This window comes from Heterodontus francisci, chromosome 17 (assembly GCF_036365525.1).
Source record: "Heterodontus francisci isolate sHetFra1 chromosome 17, sHetFra1.hap1, whole genome shotgun sequence".
NCBI classification, from domain to species: Eukaryota; Metazoa; Chordata; class Chondrichthyes; order Heterodontiformes; family Heterodontidae; genus Heterodontus; species Heterodontus francisci.
Window position 1 is genome coordinate 29,350,373 of NC_090387.1, and position 27,504 is coordinate 29,377,876.

Below are 27,504 nucleotides of genomic sequence, written 5' to 3' on the forward strand. Positions count from 1 at the left end.
TCACATTCATGAATGCTGATAAAATATTTGTTGATAGTATTGCATGTTGGAAGCTATTTGCACCAGTTTTGCTTTTGTTAACATTGCTTGATTTTGTAATTCCATCTTACTGATCCTCACTAGATACTTGACCTAATGTTTAATTTTTTTTAAGTGCATGAGCCAAGGTAATGTTTCCTGAATGGACAGCTACTGGGATCAACAAATCTTTACAGGCAGAACTTCTTGATGAGAGCACCCTGTAAAATGAGAAAACAGTACTCTGAATCTCAGCAGGGTTTCTCCCAATCTTTTATCATGTGATCTGTGAAACCCTCAGACAAAAATGTAGATGTCTCCTTTCAGCCATTTACGCCATTTCTCCAAACACTCTGCCAATCACCGACCAAGCTTATGGCAAGAGATTGGGAGCACTGGCCCAATAAAAGGTGGTGATAAAAATAGTCTACTTGGAACAGGGATGACAGCGACAATTCATCCATTTACGTGAAGTCCAAGTGGCAGTTGTCGCAAAAAGTTCTTGTGATAAAATGTATAATTTTTGTCTAGAATTTAATATACTATTTAGAATTAAGACATCCTTTAAAGGTTAAGGAAAATCGTAGCGTTACATAGCATCCTTTGCAGTACAATAACTGCAATGTAGGCCAACATGCAAGCAATTTTGTGCCTAACAAGATCACACAAATATCAATGTGATATACAGTACAAATTGGTTTGAATTATTTTTGGTGGTATTGGATGACTGACGAATGTTAGTCAGGACGTTTGCAGGACTGCCTGATCTTTCTTGGTTCCTTTAGATTTTTTTTTTATGTTCACCTGAACAGACAGACCCGTCTTGGTTTAATGTCTTATCCAAAGGATGGTACTTCCGATGCTGCAGCACTCTTTGCTATTCCACTGGGGTGTCAGTCTCAATGATGGGTTCAAGTCCCAATAATGGAATTGAACCCACAACTTTTTGGTTTAAGGGCAAGAGTTCTACTCGGCTAATCAAGACAAAAACAAGTTCATTTGTCCCATATCTGTTGTTTGCAATTTAGTTTTTTTTTTAACTTGAAAACATTTATGAATGACATGCTCAAATGTCAACATCTGCTGTTTTCCAACCAGATGTTTGGTGGCTTGTTCTGTCTGATAGAAGTCTGAGGAGTTATCAGAGTTTGATTTGTTTTTACACAGAGGGGATCTTAAATTCAGTGTTGCTCACGTCCAACAGAAAAATAAAGCTAAGTAAAACAGGATAGAAGCAAAGATATTGGTCCGGTTTGAAAGATAAAAGGTACTTTTATCCAAGACTTTCATCAACTTTCAAAGCACTATGAACGGTGCAAGTAGCTGACACTTCACATCACTAACCAATCTGAAGGGCAACATTTTTTTTTTACTCAGTACAACTGACTGAGGATCTCCTTGCAACAAAACTGCAGAAGTTGAAACGAGCAACAAAACATTCAACTTTATGCCATAAACAATTTTTTAAAAGGTGGCAGTACATTCAGCCCAGTAACTGGCACAGCTGCCAAATAATGTTTGATGCTCGGAACCAGACTATTCTATTGTACATAACATTTTTTGTGAGAGTCATGCCACCTGGCAAAATTGAAGAATGATTTTCACTCTAACGCTTTCAAATTTGGAGAAGGCAGAATTTTGGCATCTATCCTTAAAAATACAAAGGTATTTTTAGTAAAGAGACAACACCTTTGATTCTTGACTGACATTAAAAGTTTCTTGGTTGGCCAAAGCCTGTGTATTTTCTACACCTTTAAATTTATAAAGATGTGAAGCTGAAATGGGGTAAGACTTTGCCAAATCTCAAAGTATCAACAGTTAAGCTGTAGTTATATTGTATCTATATTTAGCATTGATATGTTGCCGAAATCACTTTACAGCACTGTAGAATGTCCACTACCACTGCCCCGGAAGAGATACAAAATGTTTCACCTTTGACCCTGAATAGAAAAGTGTGGTCTTTGGACACACCTTGGCTGGTATCAGCTCCTCAGATCTGGATTAATGGGCAGTAATCTGACTGCTGATAACCCCATTTGAATAACTGACCCCAGGAGATAGTGTTTGTCATCAGGTAGTTATATTTTTGGAATTAGGATCGATTGCGAAAGTTGTCAGCAGTGTCACTGCATTTTTATACTGGGGCTGTTACCCATAATTAACATAGGAGTAATGGATGATGGCACTATAATCCAGTCTCGAAAGGGCAGTTGCATCTTTTTTTTAATGAAAAAAGATGGGAAAATCAAATGTGATTTTATTTTGAACAACTATTGTCCCACAACATTTTACTGTTCACAGTGCAACCTGACATGATTTTTAAAAACTGATGTCTGAAACAAATATTTTCACCACTGCTGTCACTATTCCTGTTGCTCAGACTCAACTTCCAATGCTGCTCCTTTCCTTTTGCAGCTGATCTCGCTTTGATTTCTTCCTGGTTTACCTGTAACCTCAGCACTGCTCCTTGAGTTGTTTGCCACTCAGTAGTGTGGCACATGAGCAGCACCGTTCTTTCAGTTACGTACAAAGTGTTATTACTGTGGTGGCCAGAGTAAACTAGGAAGCCAGGATGCATCTGATTACTTCATTACAGGCGCTTTCATTGACTTTGCTGTGCTGAGCTGATGAACTGGGACTGGGGACAAGTGCACCTAATTGAAGGAAATAAATTCTTATCACAGGTGGCACAAAACTCCTGGTTCTGTTTAAAAAAGGACACAGAAGTAGTGGGTTATTGAAGCAACAGTTAAACTTGTTTCACAGACATCTTGCAATTTCACTTTATTGCACTGAAACAAAATTCCATCTTTTATATACTGGAACAATCAACCATCCTAACTTGTGCACGTTTTAGTTTCCTTGTTACAACAGTCAAATAATTAGATATTTTGTTTATTTTACCATTGCAAAAAGGTATTCTGTGAAATTCCATCCAGTTCAATTATTTTGTGCTGTAAATAATTGTTAAAGTGATTTCATTATTTTTGTTCATTACACAAAAATGAACATAATCTTGAAACGATTTTGAAGGAGCAAAAGGGCCAAAATGAGATGACTGTATGGCCTTTAAACAAATGTCCTTTTAAAAGTAGCAGGGGTGATGAAGTAGAGCATGGTTACCCGACCTGAAGCTGACGGGACCCGATGACGTGTTGGGTTCGGGTCGGGTCGCTCTTCCGGGTTCGGCATTCGGGCTGGGATCGGGTTGGGTTGGGTCGGACACACTCTATCACCACCTCTGGTACGTGGCTTCAATCTTAATGTACTTTTTAAACAACCTTTCAAGTCCAGTTACAGTTTTTGTTGCTTGCCTGCACAAGTTTAAAAAGTGAAAAATGGAAACTAGGTTAACTGAACATTCCGGTGGTCGGGTTGGGTAGGGCGCGGGAAAAAATGAAAAGACTCGGGCCGGGTCGGGCTCGGGTCGGATGTACTTTTGTCGGGCTCGGGTGGGGTTTCATTTGCAGACCCGAGCAGGCCTTTATGATGAAGCCAATTCTTTTTCATGTTTCTGTGGGATTGGACTTTGGCTTCAGAGAGACAACCCAACTGAGAAACGTCAAATTTTGGTTTGAAACCACCGATGCTTCCCTGGAGCTGGTGATGGGCTACAAAGTCACAGGACTTTGCAACACACAATCCTAGTTGCAGAGTTTTCTTGTACAAATTCTAATGTACTAGAAACCAACAAAATATATTTAATTTTCAATTTCCATTCATTTGTCTCCATTTACATTTTTGTTTTGGACAAAGTCAGAATAATTCTCAGAGTGCAGCATCTTAGATACGTTTCTCTACTGAGCAGCTATTTTGGATAAGACAAAAACATTGGAATAAGCTGATTTTCGTGAAAATTTTCTTCTAACTGCAAGCTTTCTGTTAGAAAATCCTTCTTTGCCTCTGAAACAGGAATTTTCCTCTACTGTTCAATTTGTAAACATTTCTAATCCATTCAAAAATCTATAGCAGAATAAATGCCACTCCCATTAATTTCATACTATTTCCCCCAGCTTTGCTGCTTCTGAAAGACTTTTTGGCAAATCAGTTGGATTTTATTGCAGCCACCCATTTGGTTATGATCCCTTATATTTGAATTCATCGAAGTTCCACAGTTCGTTTGATTTCAAATATATAAAGCTGACTTGAAGTTGACAGTTTGACAATTGGAAAAGGGATGCTGCAGATTTGTACAGTTATAATGTTGTCTTTTGTGTTAAAAGTAGCACAGCAATGGGAACTGACAATGTTCCATGTCTACCACAAACAATGGAAGGGAGGTTTTGGACAGTTAGAATTCTAATAAATCTATATAAAAATTTTAAGGATAAGGGGAGCTTTCAATGGAAAATTGTGCTGGGTTGAAGCTTTCCTGCTGCAAAATAGCGGTCGGCACAGTGGCGCAGTGGTTAGCACCGCAGCCTCACAGCTCCAGCGACCTGGGTTCAGTTCTGGGTACTGCCTGTGAGGAGTTTGAAAGTTCTCCCTGTGACTGCGTGGGTTTTCGTCGGGTGCTTCGGTTTCCTCCCACAGCCAAAGACTTGCAGGTTGATAGGTAAATTGGCCATTGTAAATTGCCCCTAGTGTAGGTAGGTGGGAGGGGAATTGAGGGAAGGTGGAGATGTGGTAGGAATATGTGATTAATGTAGGATTAGTATAAATGGGTGGTTGATGGTCGGCACAGACACTAAGGGCCGAAGGGCCTGTTTCAGTGCTGTATCTCTAAATAAAAATAAATAAAAATATAATGTTAAGCACATTTGTACAGTCCAGCACAATTCCCTTTTTTAAAAAAACAAACTACATAAGTGATGTATATATTTAATTGTTCACACAATGGCTACATCAAATTGTGTGATTGAGGCAAATGAACGTCATGAACAGGAAAATTGTAAGAATTGAAGAGCTTGCACTTGACATCAGCGACCTCGCTGGGATAGATAAATGCAGCAGGCGAAGGACTGAAATTGCAGTCAGTTCAAATTATTTTTTTTCCAGGGAAGTCTTTGTTGAATAGAGGAAGCTCGAATTCTTCCTCTGCTGAAATGATTATCAGTAGTGGTGGGGGGGAGTGGTGGGGGAAGAGAGTGGAAATGCAATTACTCAGATCCATCCACCCCTCTGAAGCAAGACAGATTTAAACATGTTGGCTCATTACGCCACTCAATTTCCTGTTAGACACTGGGCTTAAGTTATTTTACCTTCTCTACAATGCCTGGTAGATTTTTCACAGACCAGGAAAAATGGCAAATTCCACATAAAATAACATAAATAGGTATTAATCGATATGCCTTTTAAAATAGATTTGAGCTAAATATCAAAATTAAAGTAATAAACAATACAATATATACAGGCAGTGAGTACTCCTGTAATTTAGTATAAAAAAAATAGTCTGCTAATATTTCAAGTCCTGCTTCATAAATCTGATATACCTTCAAAGCCTAAGTTATAAAATCTATGGCATTCTTTGTCCTATGTTAATTCTTCACACAGAAAATGAATTGTGGTACTTCAACTGTAAGTAATAAATGAAGGAAAAGTCACGCCATATATGTTATGAACAACAATAGTTAACTGTCAGTGATTTGCAAGACTTTTAAGGGGTTCCTTCTTACAATTCATGGTCTTATTTGAATCCCTTAATTACATTTCTACTTCATAATTGAGTGAGAGGTGTCCAGTACCACCTGTTTAAATTCTGATTTTAAAAAGCTTTTTTTTTAAAAAACTAACATTCGCAAATATTTTTTAATAATTTGAGTTTACACAGTTTTTTTTTTAAATCACAAATGAAAGCACTGTCTGACTTCACTATCACAAACAGGATGTGATGTTAATTTGCCACATCTGAAGTTTGATCAACTTTCAGCTCCTCTTCCATATTGATTCACAAAACAAAGACTTTGACCCGTGGAATTATTTTAATTAGATTTCTTGAAGTCATGGTGACACTGAAGTGTGAAAATATCAGGTGCACATGGTTTTTGTCACATTTACACAAATAGAATATGCTTGTATTTGTGCCATGACCACGTGTATTACTGAGCTGAAAAATAACATGAATTACCGTTCAGCCTAGTTTTGATTTTGTAATCTACTAAGCTACTTTCCATCCGGGCCATTGACCTGCATCCATGTTACGAATAGCCCTTCTCAGTGTTTTAGGAAATCAAATTTTTTTCTCTGTGTGTTGATGTGTAATTTTAATACGAAAAGAGGAGCCATGTCACTTACTTGTTTTGCTGTTAGTTATGGCTGAGGTTTACAAATGACCTTGGGGCAGCAGCGTTTGGTCTTACAGAATCATAACAAGGAGGTGTCTGTGCCTTTTCTGCTTGATGAATATTCCTACCACTTCAGGCATGCTGTTATTGTAGGAGATGGAAGCTTTGCAGAAGTGAAGTGCAGAATGCAATTAGCCAGTCTTGTTTTTGCACTGTGACCCGGAATGTATTCAGCCATTCTAGACAGTAAACACATCAGTTAACTTAAATGGAACTGGGGGAAAAAAGAGAAACAAAATACATGTATGCTATGTAAAGATAGCCATATTTGACTTTTTTAGGGTACAGCATACCAGGTAACAGCTAATTAATCTAACAATTATGCTTAGAAGATTGTTTACTCTATGCTGCATGCTGTACATTTTATTGGCCACTTGAATAAGTTAAGTGTATTCAGCAATAATAATTGTTGCTTAAGCAACAAGTTTAAAAATTAAGAGAAATATGCTTCTGGTTATTTTGTTTGGAAAATGAGGCACAATTATATGAACATGAGAATTAAGAGCAGGAGTTTGCCACTCAGCCCCTCGAGTCTGCTCCGCCATTCAATAAGATCATGGCTGATCTGATTGTAACCTCAGCTCCACATTCCCGCCTACCCCCAATAACCTTTCACCCCCTTGCTTATCAAGTATCTATCTACCTCTGCCTTAAAAATATTCAAAGACTCTACTTACACCACCTTTTGAGGAAGAGAATTCCAAATACTCAAGACCCTCTGAGAAAATATTTCTCCTCATCTCTGTCTTAAATGGGCGACCCTTTATTTTTAAATAGTGACCCCTAGTTCTAGATTCTCCCACAAGAGTAAACATTATTTCCACATCCACCCTGTCAAGACCCCTCAGGATCTTTTATGTTTTAATCAAGTCACCTCTTACTCTTCTAAACTCCAGCGGATATAGCCCAGCCTGTCTATCCTTTCCTCATAAGACAACCTGCCCATTCCAGGTATTAGTCTAGTAAACTTTCTCTGAACTACTTCCAATGCATTTAAATCCTTCCTTAAATACTGTACACAGTACTCCAGATGTGGTCTCGCCAATGCCCTGTATAGCTGAAGCATAACGTCCCTACTTTTGTATTCAATTCCCCTCGCAATAAATGATAACATTCTATTAGCTTTCCTAATTACTTGCTGTATCTGCATACTAACCTTTTGCGATTCATGCACTAGGACACCCAGATCCCTCTGCATCTCAGAGCTCTGCAATCTTTCACTATTTAGATAATATGCTTCTTTTTTATTCTTCCTGCCAAAATGGGCAATGTCACATTTTCACACATTATACTCCATTTGCCAGAACTTGCTCACTCACTTACCCTATCTATATCCCTTATGTCCTCTTCACAAGTTACATTCCTACCCTATCTTTGTGTCATCAGCAAATTTAGCAACCATCCCTTCGGTCCCTTCATGTAATTTATTTAAATAAATTGTAAAAAGTTGATGCCCCAGCACTAATCCCTGTGGCATAACACTCGTTACATCTTGCCAACCAGAAAATGACCCATTTATACTGACTGTCTGTTTCCTGTTAGCTAGCCAATCATCTATCCATGTCAAAATGTTACCCCCTACACCATGAGCTTTAATTTTCCGCAATAACCTTTGATGTGGCACCTTATCAAATGCCTTCTGGAAATCTAAGTACAGTACATCCACCGGTTCCCCTTTATCCACAGCACATATTACTTCTTCAAAGAACTCCAATAAATTGGTTAAACATGATTTCCCTTTCACAAAACCATGTTGACTCTGCCTGATTATCTTGAATTTTTCTAAGTGTCCTGCTATGACGACTTTAATAATAGCTTCTAACATTTTCCCTTTGACAGATGTTATGCTAACTGGCCTGTAGTTTCCTGATTTCTGTCTCCCTCCCTTTTTGAATAAAGGAGTTAGATTGGCTATTTCCCAATCTAATGGAACCTTCCCCGAATCTAGGGAATTTTGGAAAATTAAAACCAACACATCAACTATCTCACTAGCCACTTCTTTTAAGACCCTAGGATGAAGTCCATCAGGACCCGGGGACTTGTCAGCTGCAGTTCCAACCATTTTGCTCTGTACCACTTCCCGAGTGATTGTAATTTTCTTGAGTTCCTCCCTTCCTTTCATTTCCTGATTTACAGCTAGTTCTGGGATGTTACTTGTATCTTCCATGGTGAAGACTGATGCAAATTATTTTCCTTTTTTCAAAATAATAAAGGTTGCATGAGTGGTATTTTAATAGCACATACTAAATTTCATAATGTATCCAAGGTTGTTTTTGTTGGTTGAAAACATGGTGCTTTTATCATATTAAGGGAAATAAAAGTGGATCAAATGTTAACATTTGTAATTGGCCACAATGTTAAACACACTGAGATCAGACTCCTGCTTGGGAATTACAAAGATTAAAGGTAAACCCTGCAAAATAGTTCGATGAGTCATTCATTATAACATAATATAAGGTAGGGGTACTGCCAAAGTTGATTATTTTAAATAAATTTAAAGTTTCCCAATGGGATTTGCTTTAGGCAACTGGCTGTGCATGGGCAGGGAAATGCATATGAGCCCTGCCATCTTCTAAGTCAACAAATATTTTTATACACTCAATTTGATGGGCATCAGGATCTGGAGTAGTGACTACTGTTAGTATTTTTGTGTGTGTGCATCCTCTTTTTCTCCCCTTTATCTATAGTGTTTGTTGCTGTTTTATATTTGGGGTTTCTATTCATCCAGTCCCTGGCAGTCAAGTGAGAGAGCAGTATGCAGTGGCTCACTTATGTTGGACTACTCGGGCAGCTAGGCTTTCAGTCCTCTTTGGTCTGCTTGGGGGTCAGAAAAGAATGTACATATCATGTACAATCCCTGGTGGTCCTTTGCTTAGAATGGAATATACATCCGATCTTGCAGGGTGGGTGGGAAATTTGTATCCAATCCCTCACGGTCCTATTCTGGTCTATTGAAAGCAGTCTCCTCACTCGTGCACTGACCTCATTATTTGGATTTAAGATTCTGAATGTTGCACCTTCAATATCGCAAGTCTGAATGCATCCAAATGCACAGTCCTACTGCACAGTGTGGGGGAGGGGGCAGAACAGCTTGTCGAAAGAGTTTCTTGGTGCGCTGAGGAGTCCACATAATAAATTGGCTTCCTTTGCTATTTGTGGCCAATTAATATAGAACGTACATTGAACTGGAAACCTTTCATATGCAGCAGGGCACAGATTTTCAAAATAAATTGCTTATATCCAGATTAGGTTTACATATAACAAGGCTGGATATACAGGCTCCCTGGAACAAATTAGGACTTGGTGAAAATGTGCTTATCTCAGGAATTTCCTCAGATAAGATTTGCATATAAATGGCTTGAAGTGTATATCCATATACACTGTATATGAAAAAATGGACAACATCATGAATAAATAATTATTCAAATGATTAAAATTAAAGAAGAACCATTTGTAGTATAGTGAAACTTGATTATTTTACTCAAATTTTTAAAAATTGAGCTACTTAGTAATTCTGACATAAATTAGCCTGTGTATACCACAGTAGAACCCAATTTAATGTCTGGGTTAAAAGTATCTTGAGAAAAAAAACCTGAATTTAACATACAAACCTGCTTAAATTTTTTACATCTAATGTAGGTGTGAACGAACCTGTCCTGGCCATCCTTTAGCTTGTAAATAGCCCTGAACTTTGCGTTAAGCTTTCTGCTCTTGCTCATTCTCTTTTCTTTGTTACTGCCCTTTCTCCCTCATTCAGTTGTTACCTCCTTGTAGCCCATTGTCTGGAATCTGCTTATTTTCTTCGAATGTATTACTGTTTTATTAAACTGTTTTACAGCTACTTCATCCTGGATTATTCTATGTAGAAACCCGTTTGCTGTTCTCATCTAATTGATACACATTTGTCGTATGAGGTGTGATACATAAAAAAAAGAGGACCTCGCAGTATCATCCAGTCTGACAACATTTTGTTTCTCATTCTCCGTGTGAAAGCACTTTCTTATTTTGGCATAAAGGGGTTTAACTTTAAGTCCCGAAAGAATCGTTCAGTTAAGATTTAAAAAAAAAAATTTGAGAATACTAAGTGAAGAGGCAAATTTTTTTTAATTCGTTCATGGGATATGAGCTTCAGTGGCATGGCCAGCATTTATTGCACATCCCTAATTGTCCTTGAGAAGTGGTGTAAACTACCACCTTGAGCCACTGCAGTCCATGTAGGTACACTGACAGTGCTGTTAGGTTGGGAGTTCTATGATTTTGGGCCCAGCAACAATGAAGGAATGGCGATATACTTCCTAGTCAGGAAAGTGTGTGACTTGGAGGGGAACTTGCAGGTGGTTGTGCTCCAATGTACCTGTTGCCCTTGACATTCTAGGGGTAGAGGTCATGGGTTTGGCAGGTGCTGTTGAAGAAGCCTTGGCAAATTGCTACAGTGCATCTTGTAGATGGTACACACTGCAGCCACAGTGCGCCGGTGGTGGATGGAATAAATGCTTGATGGGGTGAAAATCAAACAGACTGCTTTGTCCCAGATGGTGTCGAGCTTCTTGAGTGTTGTTGAAGTTACACTCATCCAGGCACACTTCGGATCTGCGACTTAAAGATGGTGTAAAGCAGGGTTGTCCAACATACGGCCCGCGGGCCAGGATCCGGCCTGCAAAACGTTTCTATCTTGTTCATGGATGAAAACTGTACTGGGCCATTCCTCAACCTCACCAGGAGTCCGAGACTGGAGATGAGAAATTCCCCTTTTTCAGACTGGCTTCAAAAAAAGATCACACGTCACTTTCACTGCTGACAGGTCTGACATCGGGAACAGCCGTTTCCCAACTTCGGACAGATTTTGGGGTTTCCAGCGGATTCCGGCATTTTTTTTTTAAAAGCCCCCCGGAAATCCACAAATCTGTCTGAAGTTGGGAAAAGGCTATTCCTGAAGTCAGACCTTTTGGCTGTGAAACAGACTTTTAAAAACAGTCTTTTAAAAAAAAACTGACCAACCACAAAACTGAGTGTTCCAGCTCTCTGCAACTGTCGGGGAGGGGGGGGGGGACAGAGAGTGGGTGGGAGAGAGAGAGGGGGGGGAGGAAGAGAGAGCGAGAGAGAGAGGGGGAAGAGAGAGAGGGGGGGGAAAGAGAGAGAGAGAGCGGGGGAAGAGGGTGAGAGGGAGGGAGGGGGGAGCAGAGAGAGAGAGATGGGGGAGGAACAGAGAGAGAGAGAGGTGGGGACGGAGAGTGGGAGAGAAAGGGAAAAAGGGGACAGATAGAGAAAAGGGGGGACAAATGGGGGACACAGAGCTAGGATGGCAGAGTGGGGGAGAACAACACAGGGGAGGGACACGGGGGTGGGGGAGAGACACAGAGAGAGAGAGAAGGAGAGTGATCAAGATCACTCCTGACGGATGACATCTATCTGGAATACTCTGCATTGCTACTTCGAGTGTGCGGGCAAACATTGACAGCTTGTGTAAGCAAAAAATTCCAGGTATCTCGCTAAATCAGTGTCCAACATAGTGAAGAGAAAGTAAGTCAATAAATTAATCTTCTCATTGAAAGCTTCTTCACAAAACTGTACATTTGTTGTTTTGAATAATAGTAAGATAAATTTTTAATGCCTTTATCTTTCTGAAATTGTCTCTCCGACCTATATAAGACAAAACTTGTAATGTGGTCCCCCACGCGAAAAGGTTGGACAACCCTGGTGGAAAGGATTTGGGGAGTCCGGAGGTGTGTTACTTACCATACAATGTCCAACCTCCAACCTGCTCTTGTAGCCACAGTATTTAAGTTTCTGGTCAGTGGTGACCAGATGTTGATGGTGGGGGTTCGATGATGGTAATTCTGTTGAAGATTGAGTGGAGTTGGTTAGACTTTCTCTTGTTGAAGATTGTCATTACTTGGCATTTGGGTGATGTGAATGTTACTTACCACTTATCAGCCCCAGTCTGAATGTTGTTCAGGTCTTCCTGCATGCAGGTATGGAAGCATGAGGGGAGGAGAAACAATCACTGACGAGTGCAAGAATACAAGAAATAGGAGCAGAAGTAGACCATATGGCCCATCGAGCCTGCTCTGCCGTTCAATACGATCATGGCTGATCTTGGGCTTCAATTTCACTTTCCCGCCCGCTCCCCATATCCTTTGATTCCCTGCGAGACCAAAAATCTATCTATCCCAGCCTTAAATGTATACAATGATGGAGCATCCATAACCCTCTGGGGTAGAGAATGCCAAAGATTCACAACCCTTTGAGTGAAGTAATTTTTCCTCATCTCATTCCTGAATGATTGACCCCTTATCCTGAGACTGTGTCCCCGTGTTGTAGATTCCCTGACCAGTGGGAACAATTGTTCAGCTTCTCCCCTATCAAGCCCTTTCAGAATTTTGTATGTCTCAATTAGGTCGCCTCTCATTCTTCTAAACCCCAGAGAATATAGGCCCATTTTACTCAGTCTCTCATCATAGGACAACCCCCACATCCCAGGGACCAATTTAGTAAATCTTCGCTGCACTGCCTCCAGTGCAAGTATATCCTTTCTTAAATGTGGAGACCAAAACTGCACACAGTATTCCAGTGCGGTCTCACCAAAGCCCTGTACAATTTTAATGATACTTCTTTATTCCTGAACTCCAATCCCCTTACAATAAAGGCCAACATGTCATTTGCCTTCCTAATAGCCTGCTGCACCTGCATGTTAACTTTGTGCGTTCCTTGTTTGAGTACCCCCAAGTCTCCTCCGAACATCAGCACCTACCAGTTTCACACCTTTCAAAAAAATATTCTGCTTTTCAATTTTTAGGACCTAAGTGAACAGCTTCACACTTCCCTACATTACACTCCATTTGCCATCTTGTTGCCCACTCACTTAATCTGTCTATATCTCTTTGCAGCCTCTCCATGTCCTCCCCACAGTTTACCTTTCCACCAAGCTTTGTATCATCAGCAAACTTAGATACATTACTCTCTGTCTCTTCATCCAAGTCATTAATATAGAGTGTAAATAGCTGAGGTTCCAGCACTGATCCTTGCGGTACGCCACTGTTCATTGCCTGCCAAAATGAAAATGCCCCATTTATGCCCACTCTCTGCTTCCTGTCTGTTAACCAATCCTCTATCCACTCTAATATATTAGCTCCAACACCATGAGCCCTTATCTTGCCTATTAATCTTTTATGTGGCACCATACTGAATGCATTTTGAAAATCAAGGTACACTACATCTACTGGTTTCCCTTTATCTATCCTACTAGTTGCATCCTCAGAAAACTCTAATAAATTTGTCAAACAGGATCTCCCTTTAGTGAAACCATGCTGACTTGTTCTAATCATACTATGCTTTTCCGAGCATAATGTTAAGACTTCTTTAATAATAGTTTCCAGCATCATCCCAATGACTGATGATAGGCTAACTGGCCTGCAGTTCCTTGTTTTCTCTCTACCTCCTTTATTGAAAAGCGGCGTAACATTTGCCAACTTTCAATCTGACGGGACCATTCCTGAATCTAAGGAGTTCTGGAAAATCATAGCCAGCGCATCCACTACCTCTGCAGCTATCTCTTTTGGAACCCTAGGATGTAGGCCATCTGGTCCCGGGGACTTGTCAGATTTTAGTCCCTCAAGTTTCTCCAATATTTTTTCTCGACTGATATCAATAACCTTAATTTCCTCGCTCTTTTTAGCCCCTAGGATACTGCCTATTTCTGGTATTGCCCCTAGGGATACTGTCTATTTCTGTGCCATAAGGTACAGATAACAAGTTCTTCCCCAGTCAGCTGTTCTCCTTAAGAGTAAATAGGCCAAGATTGGGGAACCCACAAACTCATTGCAGGCCCAGGGAATTCTGCATCTGTGGAGATTTTGTCTGATTGAGGTAACTGTTTCAGTGAAGTTGATGTGGGGAGCTGGTCCCATGTGTTCTCCACATCACACTATGTGGCTACAGAGCTTATATTGCTTGAAGGCAATGTACAAACAGGAGAGTAATACATGGAGATTACTGTACTGAGGCAGGGCACAAGAACCAGATATTGAAGTACAATAGTAAGTGCGTTTTGGTTTTATGTCCCATGGGTGCTGCTGGTTTCCAATATGCATGTCTCATGGAGCCAGTATCAACCTAAAAGTAAATTTAACAGATTTGGGAAGAATCAGTAAGAAGTACATCTTCTTAGCCACTAATCTAGGGTTAATTTAGGGTCTAATTTAAGATTTTTATCAGCTACATGTTGCCACATGTTGGGAGCCAGTGGCACTCGCAAGGCAAATAAACAAAAGCGACTTTAAACTACTTAGGAAACAAGGCAAGATAAGTCAAGAAGTAGTGGTTAGGTGTGAGCCAGATTGGGTTTTAAAATTTTATAGATTGTACAATAAAGGGAAGTCTGAGGGAGTTAACAATCCCCACAATTTAAAATGTTATTTTTTGTGGGGGGGGAGAGACAGAGGGACAGGAGAAATGGATTATAATCTCTGGAGGATAACATTGCTGTGGTGAAGTGCAGAGACTGGCAAATTGACACCTTTCCTTACAGAGACTTAAAACTGCAGTACTAGATTACTGGGCTTGTTCCTAGGAAGAAGACCGAAGTACCACGATCTATGGCCGCTCTCTAGAATTTGTCTTGAGGACAGAGTGTCCCAGTTGGGAGAGGAATGTGTTACCCTCTGCATCACTGAAGCATGTCTCCTGGTGATTGAGGAAGGAGCGGTGTTAACAGCACCTGTTTCACAAGTCCACAGAATAGACCCTGCCATGACTGAGGAGGAAAATGAAAGAGCAGTAACTTAAAGTAGTAAAAAGTATGGTAATTGTGCTCTGTAGCTTAACTTCATTTCCATTTTGCTGATTTCCCTGGAAGTGTCCCAAGGATCATAACCTGACGAAGAAATTATCAAAGCTTTGATACCTTGTATTCAGTAAGTCACAAAAAACACATTTGTCTCAGAATGGAAAGATATGTAGTATCTTAGTTTATTATTAGACAAAATTCTGTCATAAAGATCACCAGCTCTGCTCTGGAAAAATTATACTTGGGAGGTAGGACTGTAACTTTAGAGTTATTTTAATTTTCTTAAGCTTTTTTCATTTTTCTATTTGCTCACCATATACCACACATTAACAGTTTGACTGGAGCTTAGAGAAGCACTGTCAGAACAACATGAGGAAAATGTGCATAGCGCAAATACCAAAGTGTGAAAGAAAAATGGTAATTTAACCCGTTGGGGACTGAAAGATTTTTGTTTTATCTGCTCGTGAGCAATGATTTACTGTGACTGCACAGGGCAGTAAATGATCTGACCTTTCATATACCCTTTTAAAGGGGCAATTGGTAAGCTTAGAGTGTGCTCAGGTACTCAAGCAGCTGGTTCTGAAAATACCACGTTAGCATCCCAGGAGAGTTCCTGCTGCAGTAGAAATTATATCTGCTGCAGCCCCAACTTGCCTTCAGTTCGTTGGATGTTTGAGTGGAAATATTTTTATTTTAAAACTATTAAATTGTCCCATCGAACATAATCAGTGATATAATGACAGTATCATGCTGTTGCCCTGAATATTCCTCTCTGTACAAAAAGTGTCACCATGGTGACGACAGCTCTTCGCTTGTTCAGTTACTTCAAACATTTTATGCCATTAAATTAAAATGTGTTTCGCTATTAGGTTTGTTAAATGCTGCAGCTCTTCAAGCTTTCTTAGAAATTATAACAAGTTTTCGTGAAATTGTGTCCTGTTTGAATGCTAAGATCTGATTGTGGATAATTTGATGCCGTCTTGCTGCTCGGTTCTCAACTGCAATAGGGGAGCAGGGCCATGTTAGCAGCATTGCATTTGACAAACCAGTTCACAAGTACTAAGAAATATAAGAATTAAGACATATTTTAAATCTGTGGTGAAGTAACAATAATATGCTTCCAGGTCCTTTTTCTCACTAATTGTTGCAAAATCATAAAAATGAGTATGAAGAATTCACACAATTCGCCAACAGAGGAAATATCCTTATGTGTGTTTCTATCAAAAGTAGACTCAGTAATATATGAGCTGGTTTGTCACAATTGTCCTTATGTGTGAATCTGTCTTCACTTTGGCAAGGCTCTACATACAGCCATCATATATTTAATCTATACTCCAGAGTTATTAATCTTCACCTTCTCGTAACACATTCTCAAGTGCAAACCTCAATGCCTAACATCATTGAATAATCAATACAAAGAAATAGTGAAAGGAGAATAGAATAGTGAGAAATAACAAACAGAGCAGAAGCATTGGTTCACTGTGAATGACAATACATGACTAGACTGAGCTGCATAATCAGAATCTCGTCACTGTTGCATTGATGCTGGTAGTATACAGTAGGTTACATTTTGTGAGGCTGTGATGGGAGAATGTGTCAGAGAATCAGCTGCTGAGGTTAGTATGCAACACACAAGTTTCTCATCAGTAAAATTAACATGATGAGAAAATGGAAGATCACGAATCGGGTGCATTGGTTTCCACATCTGCATTCCTGTGCAGCGAGACTCCAAACCACAACTTTTGGAGAAGGTGTCCCAGTGGCAGACCAGGGGCCAGCACTTCATGCAGGCTTGGAGGCACTGCCTGCCTGGGTGCTGCAGTAGCTGCAAACTGCCCCATAGAGAGGTCTGTGTCTCCCCCCACCGCACCACCCATGGTGGTGGCGTGGCTGCAAAAGCCATTTTTAATTTAAACTTTACAAACGTTGGACAGAGGTCACCTCCATTTTTGTAGCACTCTCCCCCTTACTTATCTTCCATTGCAGCCTGCTGCTGCTTTCAAGCTCGAAGGCCTCTGATTGGCCCTCCAGCTTCGGGAGTCCACCTGCCAGTCATTAATCACACTGAGTGACTGTTTGCCATATTATGGCCTGAATTATATGGGCCCCCACCCCCAGGCAGGTTCAGAAGTGGGGGGGGCCCGTCGCTTCCCCATCCCAACACAGTTTTTTCAGAGTAAGGCTAACGGCGACCTTTCTGCCCAGAGGCCAGTTGAGGCCCTTAAGAGGCCTATTAACAGCCATGTAAGGGCCTCTTCCTCCCTCCCCCCCCCCCCCCCCCCCCCCCCACGCTGCTGGCTTAAAGCTAGTGGCAGGGAGGCCTCTGCCACATGGGGAGGTCACCCAGTAAAACAAGTCAACCTCCCTGCGGTCTTGGGGTGGGGGCCTCCTCCATGGGCAGTCTGTGGCCCATGGAGGGCACTCACCAGCAAACCCTGTACCACTCCCCACCATTGCCAGGGCCTTCCAGATTGGCCCCGGCGACCCTGCATCACTTACCTTGGGTCCATGTCTCCAGCATTGGGCCTGAGTCCAAGGCCTCTGCAGTACCAGCAGTCGCCACTGCTCCCGGTGGTGCTGCCGATGCAACTGAGCTGCTGGCCCTGTGATTGGCCGACCAGCTCTTGGAGGCAGGATCCCTGCCTTTAAAGGGACGGGAATCCTGCTGCCGGGCTGTTAATTGACGCAGAGGCATGGAATCATGAAGGGGCTTCAGCTGGCCGAGGCAGGTTTCCTCCCACCTTTTCAGCCTGGTGCTGGGAGCCCCGCCATGGGCACAAAATGCAGCCTAGTGTGGGCTTCTGACCACCATTTGAGTCTGATGGTGGGGTTCAGAAGGCCAGAGGGAAAATTCCTCCCCAAGTGTCCAAACGTGACTTGCGAGTGTCAGTGAGCTCTCTGACTATAGAGGAATTCATAGCTAAACGAGGGAGGTCACAAGATAGCTGTCAAGAATGATAATCCTAGCCATTTTATTCCCTTTCCTAGTTTGGGAGTGCTGAGGCAAAGTGTAACTCACCAAATGCTACCTTGGTTAACTTCGGCTGATTCAGCACAGGTTGAAAATTGAACCACTAACCTTCCGACCTGAATACCTTAGTCCTGTACTAGTACATGGCTTTATATACTCGGCCATCAGAAGAGCCTTCAAATGGAGCTTTCAATCCCTTGTTCCGCTGAGGTGACAAATCCTCATGGATGTTGCGGTGATTAATAAATAGGACTCTAATTCTAACCGAGACTCAAGAATTTCCTCCCCATCATGCCAAACACATCACAGCAAATGTCTGGACTAATGTGTCTCTTTGTGACAATAGAATATTCAGTTATTATTTTATAATGAATATACTCAGAATTTCATCATCCTTGGGACACTGCAACATTAAGCAATTGTCATATAGACCAACAAAACAGATATCATGTTTAAAAATACTGAATAATGGGCCAGAATGTGCTGGGAAACTAATAACAAGTTCAGTGCGCACACTGTTGTTACAGTATGTAAATCATCAAGCGATTTGTGGTGAGGAAGAGATGAGTTGGGAATTGCCGCAAATTGCTGGGCGATCTGCACCGCTCCGCTGTTGGCCTTAAGAAACCAGAGCTGACCCTGAAATTGCTGCTTGCTGCATTTGCACTGTTAAAGTGAATTAAACTTGCTGTAGAATGTTGGACTGGTACTTAACGAAATCTCAGTCCTGTTTTTATTTCCCTTGGTTTTCCTCTTTCTGTATCCTGTTTGACTCTTAATTCACCCCATTTCCCTCTCAATCCTTAAATTTCATTAGTTAAGGACATAGGCTGTTGGTCCCTTCATTCACCGATGCCCTGTTGACCTCAACGTGCCATTATCAGCTCACACTTCCAGCAGTCTGTGGTGCAAAAGTTTTTCAAGCTGGACGGTGAGGAAACAGAAATGAAAACAGGGTACACAGCGCGATGCCCTGCTCCAGCAAATTCTGGGCCTCTCTTGCATTCGTAATGAAGGTTAATTTTTTTTTTTAATAAAGGGAATTTAGAAAACAGAGGTCTCTAGGACAGCTTGTCCTTTTTGTTAGTTGTTCAGAGAGTGCTTGCTTTGCAATTAAAATCTGTTTGTGGTGGACTGCATCTACAGGGGATGAGCTATTAACAAAGGGATCTGACAGTTTCAGGTTGTTGATTTTTATTCCAAATGAAAAATCAATATGTTTACTGGGTTATACATATTCAGAATGGGCTGTTATTTCCATCATAATGGAAAATAGGTGTATGTTTACCCCGTCCTCCACCCCGCCCCCCACCCCCCCTCCCCACAACACCTTTCTTGCCATATCTGTACCATTGCATTTTCCAATCCACTAGTGAATATTTCAACATGATTTGATTGCAGTTCATGACAGCATTAATGCCCTCAGATCTAAGCACACTTCAAGCAGCTGAGTGATGTCAGCTGTTGGCTAGTGTTTCACGCGTATTGTGTAGAAAATAGCCCGCAGGAGGAGATATGAAATAGCCACCTTGCAGTCCTGGTCGAAATAAACTATCAACTTTGCGAAGTGCATCTGCGTGGCTGTAAATGTACATCCTGGCCAGTTCAGCCAGTGTCACAGTGATACGGTTTTTTTTTTAAGGTCTATTTTATGCAAACCATGTATCCATAGGTTTTTGCTGTTGGTTCCAACTTGTCCTCAAATGTTGATAGAAAAACAGAAGCTGCTGGAAATACTCAGCAGGTCTGGCAGCATCTGTGGAGGGAGAAACAAAGTTAACGTTTCAGTTCGATGACCTTTCATCAGAACTGGGAAAAAGTAGATATGTGGTAGGATTTAAACAAGTGAAAGGGGAGAGGGTGGGAAAAAAAAACAAAGGGGAAGATCTGTGATTGGGAGGAAGGTAAGAGGGATTTAATGACAAAGGGTTCATGGTGCAAGGCCAAAGGGAGTGGTAATGGCACTATTAAAGAAACAAAAGATGTGTCTAATGGCAGAATCATGACCAACTTCTATCTGAAAGCAAAAAAAAGGGGGGAAAAGAGAGAGACAAAAATCAGCAAAGAAAGGAAACAAAGTGGGGGCAGAGGTTATGATCTGAAATTGTTGAACTCGATGTTGAGTCTAGAAGGCTGTAAAGTGCTGAAACCAAAGATGAGGTACTGTTCCTTGAGCTGACGTTGAGTTTCATTGCAACACTGCAGGAGACTGAGGACAGAAAGGTCAGAATGGGTGCAAGGTGGAGAATTAAAATGACAGGCAAATTATGAGCCCTGCCTTCTGTGGGATGCACCTCAGTGTTATTCTAAAATAAACATTCACAAAATTTCCTCAAAAGTAATCCCAGCATCCCTTTGCACAGCGTAAAATTCAACCTTCATCCATCATTTTCCTTGAAAGTTTCGTTAAGCGAAAGAGAGCTGCCATACTCTTGTGTATTATTTTTTGAGCAAGCGGTCCCCTCTTTTATTGTCACCTTTATTCCCCCTTCTCATGCATCATGCACTCATCAGCCTGTGGTGAAAGGCAGACAAGTGATGTTCTCCTCGTCCTCTGCAACTGGCCACACAGAGGCCTGTGAGAGGAGCCAGGGGTGACTCATATTTCCATTTTCTTTCCCTCTGTGCTGGAAACCACTCCATGTCTGCCCATTGCATTGATGTGTTTAAAATTTACTCTTGTCTTTTGAGGCAGTTTTATATTTTTCCTTTCAACACAGGTTTGAAGACTTCAATTCATTTGCATAAGTTTTGTTTATTCTCTCGTCCAGCTTGCATTCCACATGGATGAAAAAATCTTGTTAAAAAGAGGAAATTTGAACTCCAATTGATGCCATCTTCCTTTTCGGTTTTGTACTTCTTTCAGTCCTGGTGAAAGCTTTCAGATTCGCCGTATTTCTCAGTGGAGAAATATAAACTAAAAGTGCCGGAAATCTGAAATAGCAAAATCTGGAAATGCAGGAGCCTCTGAAAGAGAAAAGACTGGTTCATCTACTTGCTGTGCATTTCCAGCTTTTTTTGTTTTTATTTCCCATTCACAGGGACTTGCTGGAAAATGACTCATTTAACTTGATCCTCACAATTTCTGAATTGTAGTCAACTAACTCATTCCTTTCTGGAATTCGCTGGCAGACCTGTATTATTCACAAAGTCATTTGCAAAGTTCGTAACCAGTGGAACATGAATTCAACCGAAGTCAACAGCATCCCAAATGAATTAAATATCTTGATATTAAAACAAAATGGAAGACATTTCCCATTTATGTGATACTCGTGAAGGTTGCCTCTCATCAGGTTATTTGGTTTGGGTGTTTTGACAACATTTCATTTTGTATGCAAACACTCAAGTGTCTTATTTTTGTTCTTTGAGACTTTCCAACATGTCTGATTAAGTCAGCTGAAAATGATCTGACTAAGAAAAACAGTAAGGCACTGTGAATAAAGCATGTACTCTGTGTGAATTAATGGTAGGAGGATTAGTCAACACAGTGATAAAATTAGAACACTTAGAAATGTTGGTGGAAAAGAAGATGACTGTCAACATTTGAGCATTTTCATCTGTGTATTCAGATGCTCTACTTTCACCACATTCCTCACAAAATAACCAACAGTTTCCAGTCACTTAATTTTACTGCTTCTCCCTCTTTTACTTTTTGTCCTCTAGTTCCTCCCATCCACACCACCACCCACCCCCCCCCCCACCCCCAACATTCAGATCATTTGCTGTTTGTAACTGCCATTAAAATCTTATTGTGATTCTCCATTCAATATCTGACACAAAAGGGTGACCAAAGGTACAAAAAAATCTGATCATGGAGATTTTAACTCATTCAAAACCTACCCACTTGAGCAGAGTTAAAATTGGGCCAATATGTTTAAATAGATTTTTTTTGTGATGTTTTGGATTCCTTTCAACAATTTAGTTTGTAACATGATTAAAATATTTTCAAAATGATTTAGCGCTGTGGAATGTTGGGGCTGGGGAAACGGTACTATTCCCATTTTGGGCACATGTTGGTAGCATCAAGAACTTTTAGGTCAGGTGTAACAGAACCAGATGGAGATTAAATCTAATACTTTGCTTCAATAACATGCCTCATCCCAAACCTCAGAAGAGATCACTCTGCTGCACCTTTGTGTCATTTATTCCACATCCCACACCATTTGCAGCCTCTCCGAGTGAGATTGTTAATTAGAACTGTATTGGGGACAGTTTGTTCTTGGGACCCATTTGCACTAGGAACTGAATTGAGGCTGTCCAAACCCAATTCACGTAGCACTTTTGCAGCCAGAGAAGATATTCACCCCATTCATCTGGGCTGGATTCGAACCCATGTTGTGGAGGTGAAAACCTAATGTCTAGTCTGATGTAGCATCAAGAAGACTTTTGAACTAACTATTTGAAAGCTGGCCCTCTTTTCTGTTGCTTTTAAGGCATGCTGTGTATGATGAGACTAAAGGTGCAATTGCATCAGTAAAAGCTAGGTTTGTGTGTACATCAGTGCAAAAGTGGCAGCATAACCCTAGAGGCCATCAAGCATGCTAAAGTCATGGCGTGAAACTCACCAGAAGACTTACTCACGCTGTTTGAGTTTGAACCTAGTGTAATGTAATTAAAACCAGAGGCCATTTGATCGCGGTCACCTTTTTGAATTTCAGCTTTTCAGCACCAATTTATAGGCCTTTAATAATTCCTACTTATATTGTCATTGATATATTGAGTTGTGATTAGTTATGTTTCAATTTTAATTTTGTGTTTTCTAAGCTATTTACATTTTATTGCTATTCTGCACAGCATCTGAGATGGTGGGTATTTCCCAAAGTGAACCAGATCGATAGTTCTTGTGTAAGAGCAAGTTGAGGTTACTGTTACTCCATCTTCCGTCCCTCCCTGTATATGTTAGAAGGGAACTGTTATATTTCAATCTGTGTGTTAATGCTTTGCATCTTTCCTGAATACACCTTGTTTTATAATAAATTGATAATTTTGTTGTTTATTAAAGAAACCTGGTTGGTGGATTTTATTCTGAAATAAAAATTGGCCGTATCAATAACTTGGTAAACATTTAAATATATGCTGTGACGTGTGGAGAAGTGGATCTGGAGAAAAACAGTGCACTCCTCCCACCTCAATCGTAACACATGTTTCAACTCAGGCCCAAATTCAGACCTTTTTTTCAACATATCTGATTTTTAGATCAAATAGAGTTTCAAATTTTCCCACATCTAGGGCTGAATTTTACCGGCCCCTCAACGCCGCAGGTGCTGTGAAAATGACCATTGGGGAGGTTGGGGAAGGGCCTCCATCACAAAAATTTTTATTTCATAAAATTTCACAATGCTACCAGTTTAAATATTAAAATTGTACCGGTGGCGCCAGACACCCTCTTATGTCATCAGGGGCGGCCACTCCGCCCCCTCTATTTAAATGAGCCCCTGCGCGTAATTTATTTATTTAGAGATACAGCACTGAAACAGGCCCTTCGGCCCACCGAGTCTGTGCAGACCATCAACCACCCATTTATACTAATCCTATATCCCTACCACATCCCCACCTGTCCCTATATTTCCCTACCACCTACCTATACTAGGGGCAATTTATAATGGCCAATTTACCTATCAACCTGCAAGTCTTTGGCTGTGGGAGGAAACCAGAGCACCCGGTGAAAACCCACGCAGACACAGGGAGAACTTGCAAACTCCACACAGGCAGTACCCAGAATTGAACCCAGGTCGCTGGAGCTGTGAGGCTGCGGTGCTAGCCACTGCGCCACTGTGCCGCGGGGACTTGGACAGCACATCTGCGCGGGATGCATGCCGCGAACTGCGGCACTCTCGTAAAATTCAGCCCCTAATGTCTATTGATTTATTTCTTTTAACCCAATAAGCTTCTCAGAAAAGAAGTTGTGAATTCATAGAACTTCCTCATACTCTCATTTTAATTTACAGAGAATTTCTTGTGTAAAGCACTCATGAATCCATGCCACAACTCCCCACTTTCGAGCACCAATAATATATTGCTTCATAAAGTGCCCCCCATACTTCACCCCATGTGATGTACTTTTCAGACCACTGAGCCCCCTGTGTATAATGTAATGCTCATTGCATTCTAGTCTCCAGCTAGCCTTGTTCTGCAGACCCACTAGCACGTACATAAAACTGATGGAAGAGGCAATGAAAAGCTGCAGTGTGAAATACCAGCAGAGAGAGAAAGTGTTTTTATTGAAACAATGTTGGGTCATCTACAGTCACTGTATGGCTTCTCTGATGAAACAATCTGATCATGTTTATACAGGTTAGATCATCTGTGCTGGGGTTGTTGCAGCTGCTAAGTTCTTCAGAAGTAATACCAAGAAACCTCAAGAATACTTACTTTCTTTTCTCACTGAACAGCTGGAGAACTTAATGAGCAAAAATCTCAATCAGCTAACCTGACCTGACCTGACCCGACCTGACTTTGCATATTGTCCTTAATAAGGACTTACATTAAAGCATTGAAGAAACTGTTCATTCTTTGGGAAGTGGAGGATTGTCATTGTTCTGGGGCCCCCAGTCACTGCTGTTTGTGATTAAGTTGATGTGTAAAGTTTTGCTGTTTGCTGGATTCGGCCCCTTCACAGCATTGGCACAAAGTGCTCATTCACATTTAGATTAGTCTAACAGCTCCAGGGGTCAGTCTAAGGTCAGACTTAGTAATGATGTAAGGAGAGGCATGTCTGGGATTCTTATTTTGAACTGAAACACATACCAGGATCTATCGAGAAAGATGCACCCTGAAAAAAAAAATGTAAAAAAGAGTTCCAGACCTGTGGAGTATATTCCTTCTGCTTGATACATTAAAAGCCAGCATTTGTTTTTTTTTTAAAGCTTGTATTTTCTTTAAGTAACTTTCTCTTTCAGGCTCGACTTTTACAGATTTATTTACTAGGCCCCAATCCTGCAGACTACTGTTTTGAGTTACTGTATTGTTAAAGAGAGTGTTGCTAGGGCTGCAGAATACATTCAAACAGAAAGCACAGTGTTTGCGAAAAAAATGTAGATGTGTTGCAGCAGTCGGGAGATGTGTGGAAAAGGAGAGGTGCACACGATCCAAAAAAAACCTGGACTATGCATGAAAGAATCACAGCATGGAAGCCGGCACTCATTGTCTGTGAGCGCACTCCTGCCAGTCGTGCATGTCGTTTCTCATTTTATTACAATAAAAAGGCGCAAGGAGTGTCACTTCAATAACCACAAAGCCTTTTGTTATAAAAAAGTTTTTTTTTTAAAGTGGCAGGAGATTACCCTTACTTGGAAGGCACAGTTATGAAGCAGTTAAAATCCATAAGTGGAGAAAAGCTTTTTAATAAGCAATTAATGTTTTCTTTCTCTTTGCAAAGCGAGCTTAGCTATTGTGGCCACAGTGTAATGAAAACAGACTGACTGAAGGGGACTCAGGCCTCCAGGAATAATATCCCATTTGGGGCTGATGCATAGATATTTTACAGGCCTGAGCTAAAGATGAAATGTGGATGCCAAACTGACCTTTGACCTTCCTGAGTTACTTCATACAGTATTAGCTTTTGATGATATCGGTATGTGAGGTACCTTAGCTTTCTCTCCAAACCTGATTTATTTTTTTGCTTCCTTTGATCTTTGTTGAAAAAAAACTTGCTTTTAAAAATTGCTTTTAAAAAAAGCTGGCTGAAGGTAGAATGTTACATCAGTAAGGAAAGTCTTATTAAAAATCAATGTAGCACAGCAGGATAAGAGGTGGTAAAATATCTTTTATATGATGGATTCCATCAGGAGGTAAATGTCCAAGTCGCCACAGGGACTGCCTATTGGAATCCTACACTTAAACTGAGATTTTAATTTGATTAATTGATGTGGTCCGAAACAGTGCATGCAGAAAGCATTCTCTTTTTAAAGCAGTTTGGGTTTTTTTGTATTAAGCCTGGTATCCAGACATCATGGTGAGGTATATTATTACCATGTGTACAGGTTGGGGGTTGGGGAAGGATGGTGGTATTCTGGGGAAACAGGTTGACTTTGAACGTCTGCTTGCTTAGGGTGACACCTATAGGTCAGATGTGGAAATGAGTAGACCAACCGAACAATTGTATCTTGGTGTCGTGTGCCTCCCATTTCAAAACCTTGTGGTATTTAGCTTAATTTGGCCATTTTTCAAACCATCCCCTTCCCCCAAGCGTTCTGTGACTTTCTACAGTAAACTTAAATGTAACTATTCCAGTATCTCATTCATAAAATATCAGTGACAATGTACACATTTTAATGTAAGTTGACTGGTTCAGATACAAATAAGTTAGGCACTCTGTAGGGCTGCCCCAGGTACTGTTGCAGCATTTCAGAATGGAACCCCATGTAGCATATTGAGACATTTCCATTCTGCGTATTGTCTAGCTCTCTATCGTCTTTAGATTGCCCACTTGGAAGCATGCTTCTAAAAACACTTTTCTCTTCCTTCAGAAGAAACTAACGAAGATGTGGAGGGTCCGAATGAGTCCATCCAGGAGGCAGAAGATTCTACCAAAGACAAAGACAGTGGGGGTGAGAAGGAACCCAGCAAAGAAACAGGTAGAACAATATATGATGCTTATTACTCAACCTAAATGTTTTGCTACCTTGTCCAGGGAGAGATTGTTGAGAATATTTCAGAGGAAGTGGTTCCATGTCTCCAAATGATGTCAGTACAGAAGCATGACCATGTAGAAACTCATGTGACAGCCATGTAAGAATGTTTTGTTATTTATTTTGTTTGCTCTGTACGTAGCAGTTTCTTACATGGTAGAAAGAGGTTCAAAAGTAAGCCGAAATCATAAGCATATATAAGTGATGTGAAGCTGTTTGGATTGAATTGTGTCTATTCAAACATCTCAAATTTGATCTCGTGGGATTCTGAAAGTAGGCATGTTAAGTCGAAGCAAACTGAGACATAAGTGGGCATGCACTTGGCTGAAATAACATAGGTCTGCACTTGAGAACTTCAGGGAACTTGGATCCAAAACTGTTTGAACGCATTGGGCAGTCTGAATCCAGTCTTATAGCTCGTGTCAGGCTATTCTTTATCATGTGCAAGTTACCTGTTAGGCTGCCAGGTGACAATGTGACATTTTACTCTTAAGTTGTATTTTAGTTCTTTGTATGATGTAGATGAAGTCGTAACCTGTACGCTTATCCCATGAGCCCAGATGTGTAAAGCCCCAGACAGACATACTGCAACTTCCATTAGCATTATACTGCGGATAGAGACAGTTATTTCAGCACATAATTCTTAATAAAATACTGGGAGCAAAAACATTTAAGTACTCAAAGAAACTCCCCTCCCTACCTTCCCCCACAAGTAAAACTGGACACTGGAACTCATTTAAGCTCAAAAATCTTCAGCTCTAAATGCAAATCCATGTGTACTTTATAATTGCTTCTATTTTGATGGGTGGAAATAAT

General features: G+C 40.8%; 1 protein-coding gene across 4 annotated transcripts in view; it reads left to right on the forward strand.

Annotated features, from left to right (window-relative positions):
• zfhx3b (zinc finger homeobox 3b) overlaps positions 1–27,504 on the forward strand; it is a 483,313-nt gene that overhangs the window by 392,480 nt on the left and 63,329 nt on the right. For all 4 annotated transcript variants that reach the window (XM_068049197.1, XM_068049196.1, XM_068049199.1 and 1 more), the window contains one exon: positions 26,527–26,634. In XM_068049197.1, coding sequence (XP_067905298.1) covers positions 26,527–26,634 — 108 coding nt within the window. The remainder of the gene's footprint in view (positions 1–26,526; positions 26,635–27,504) is intronic.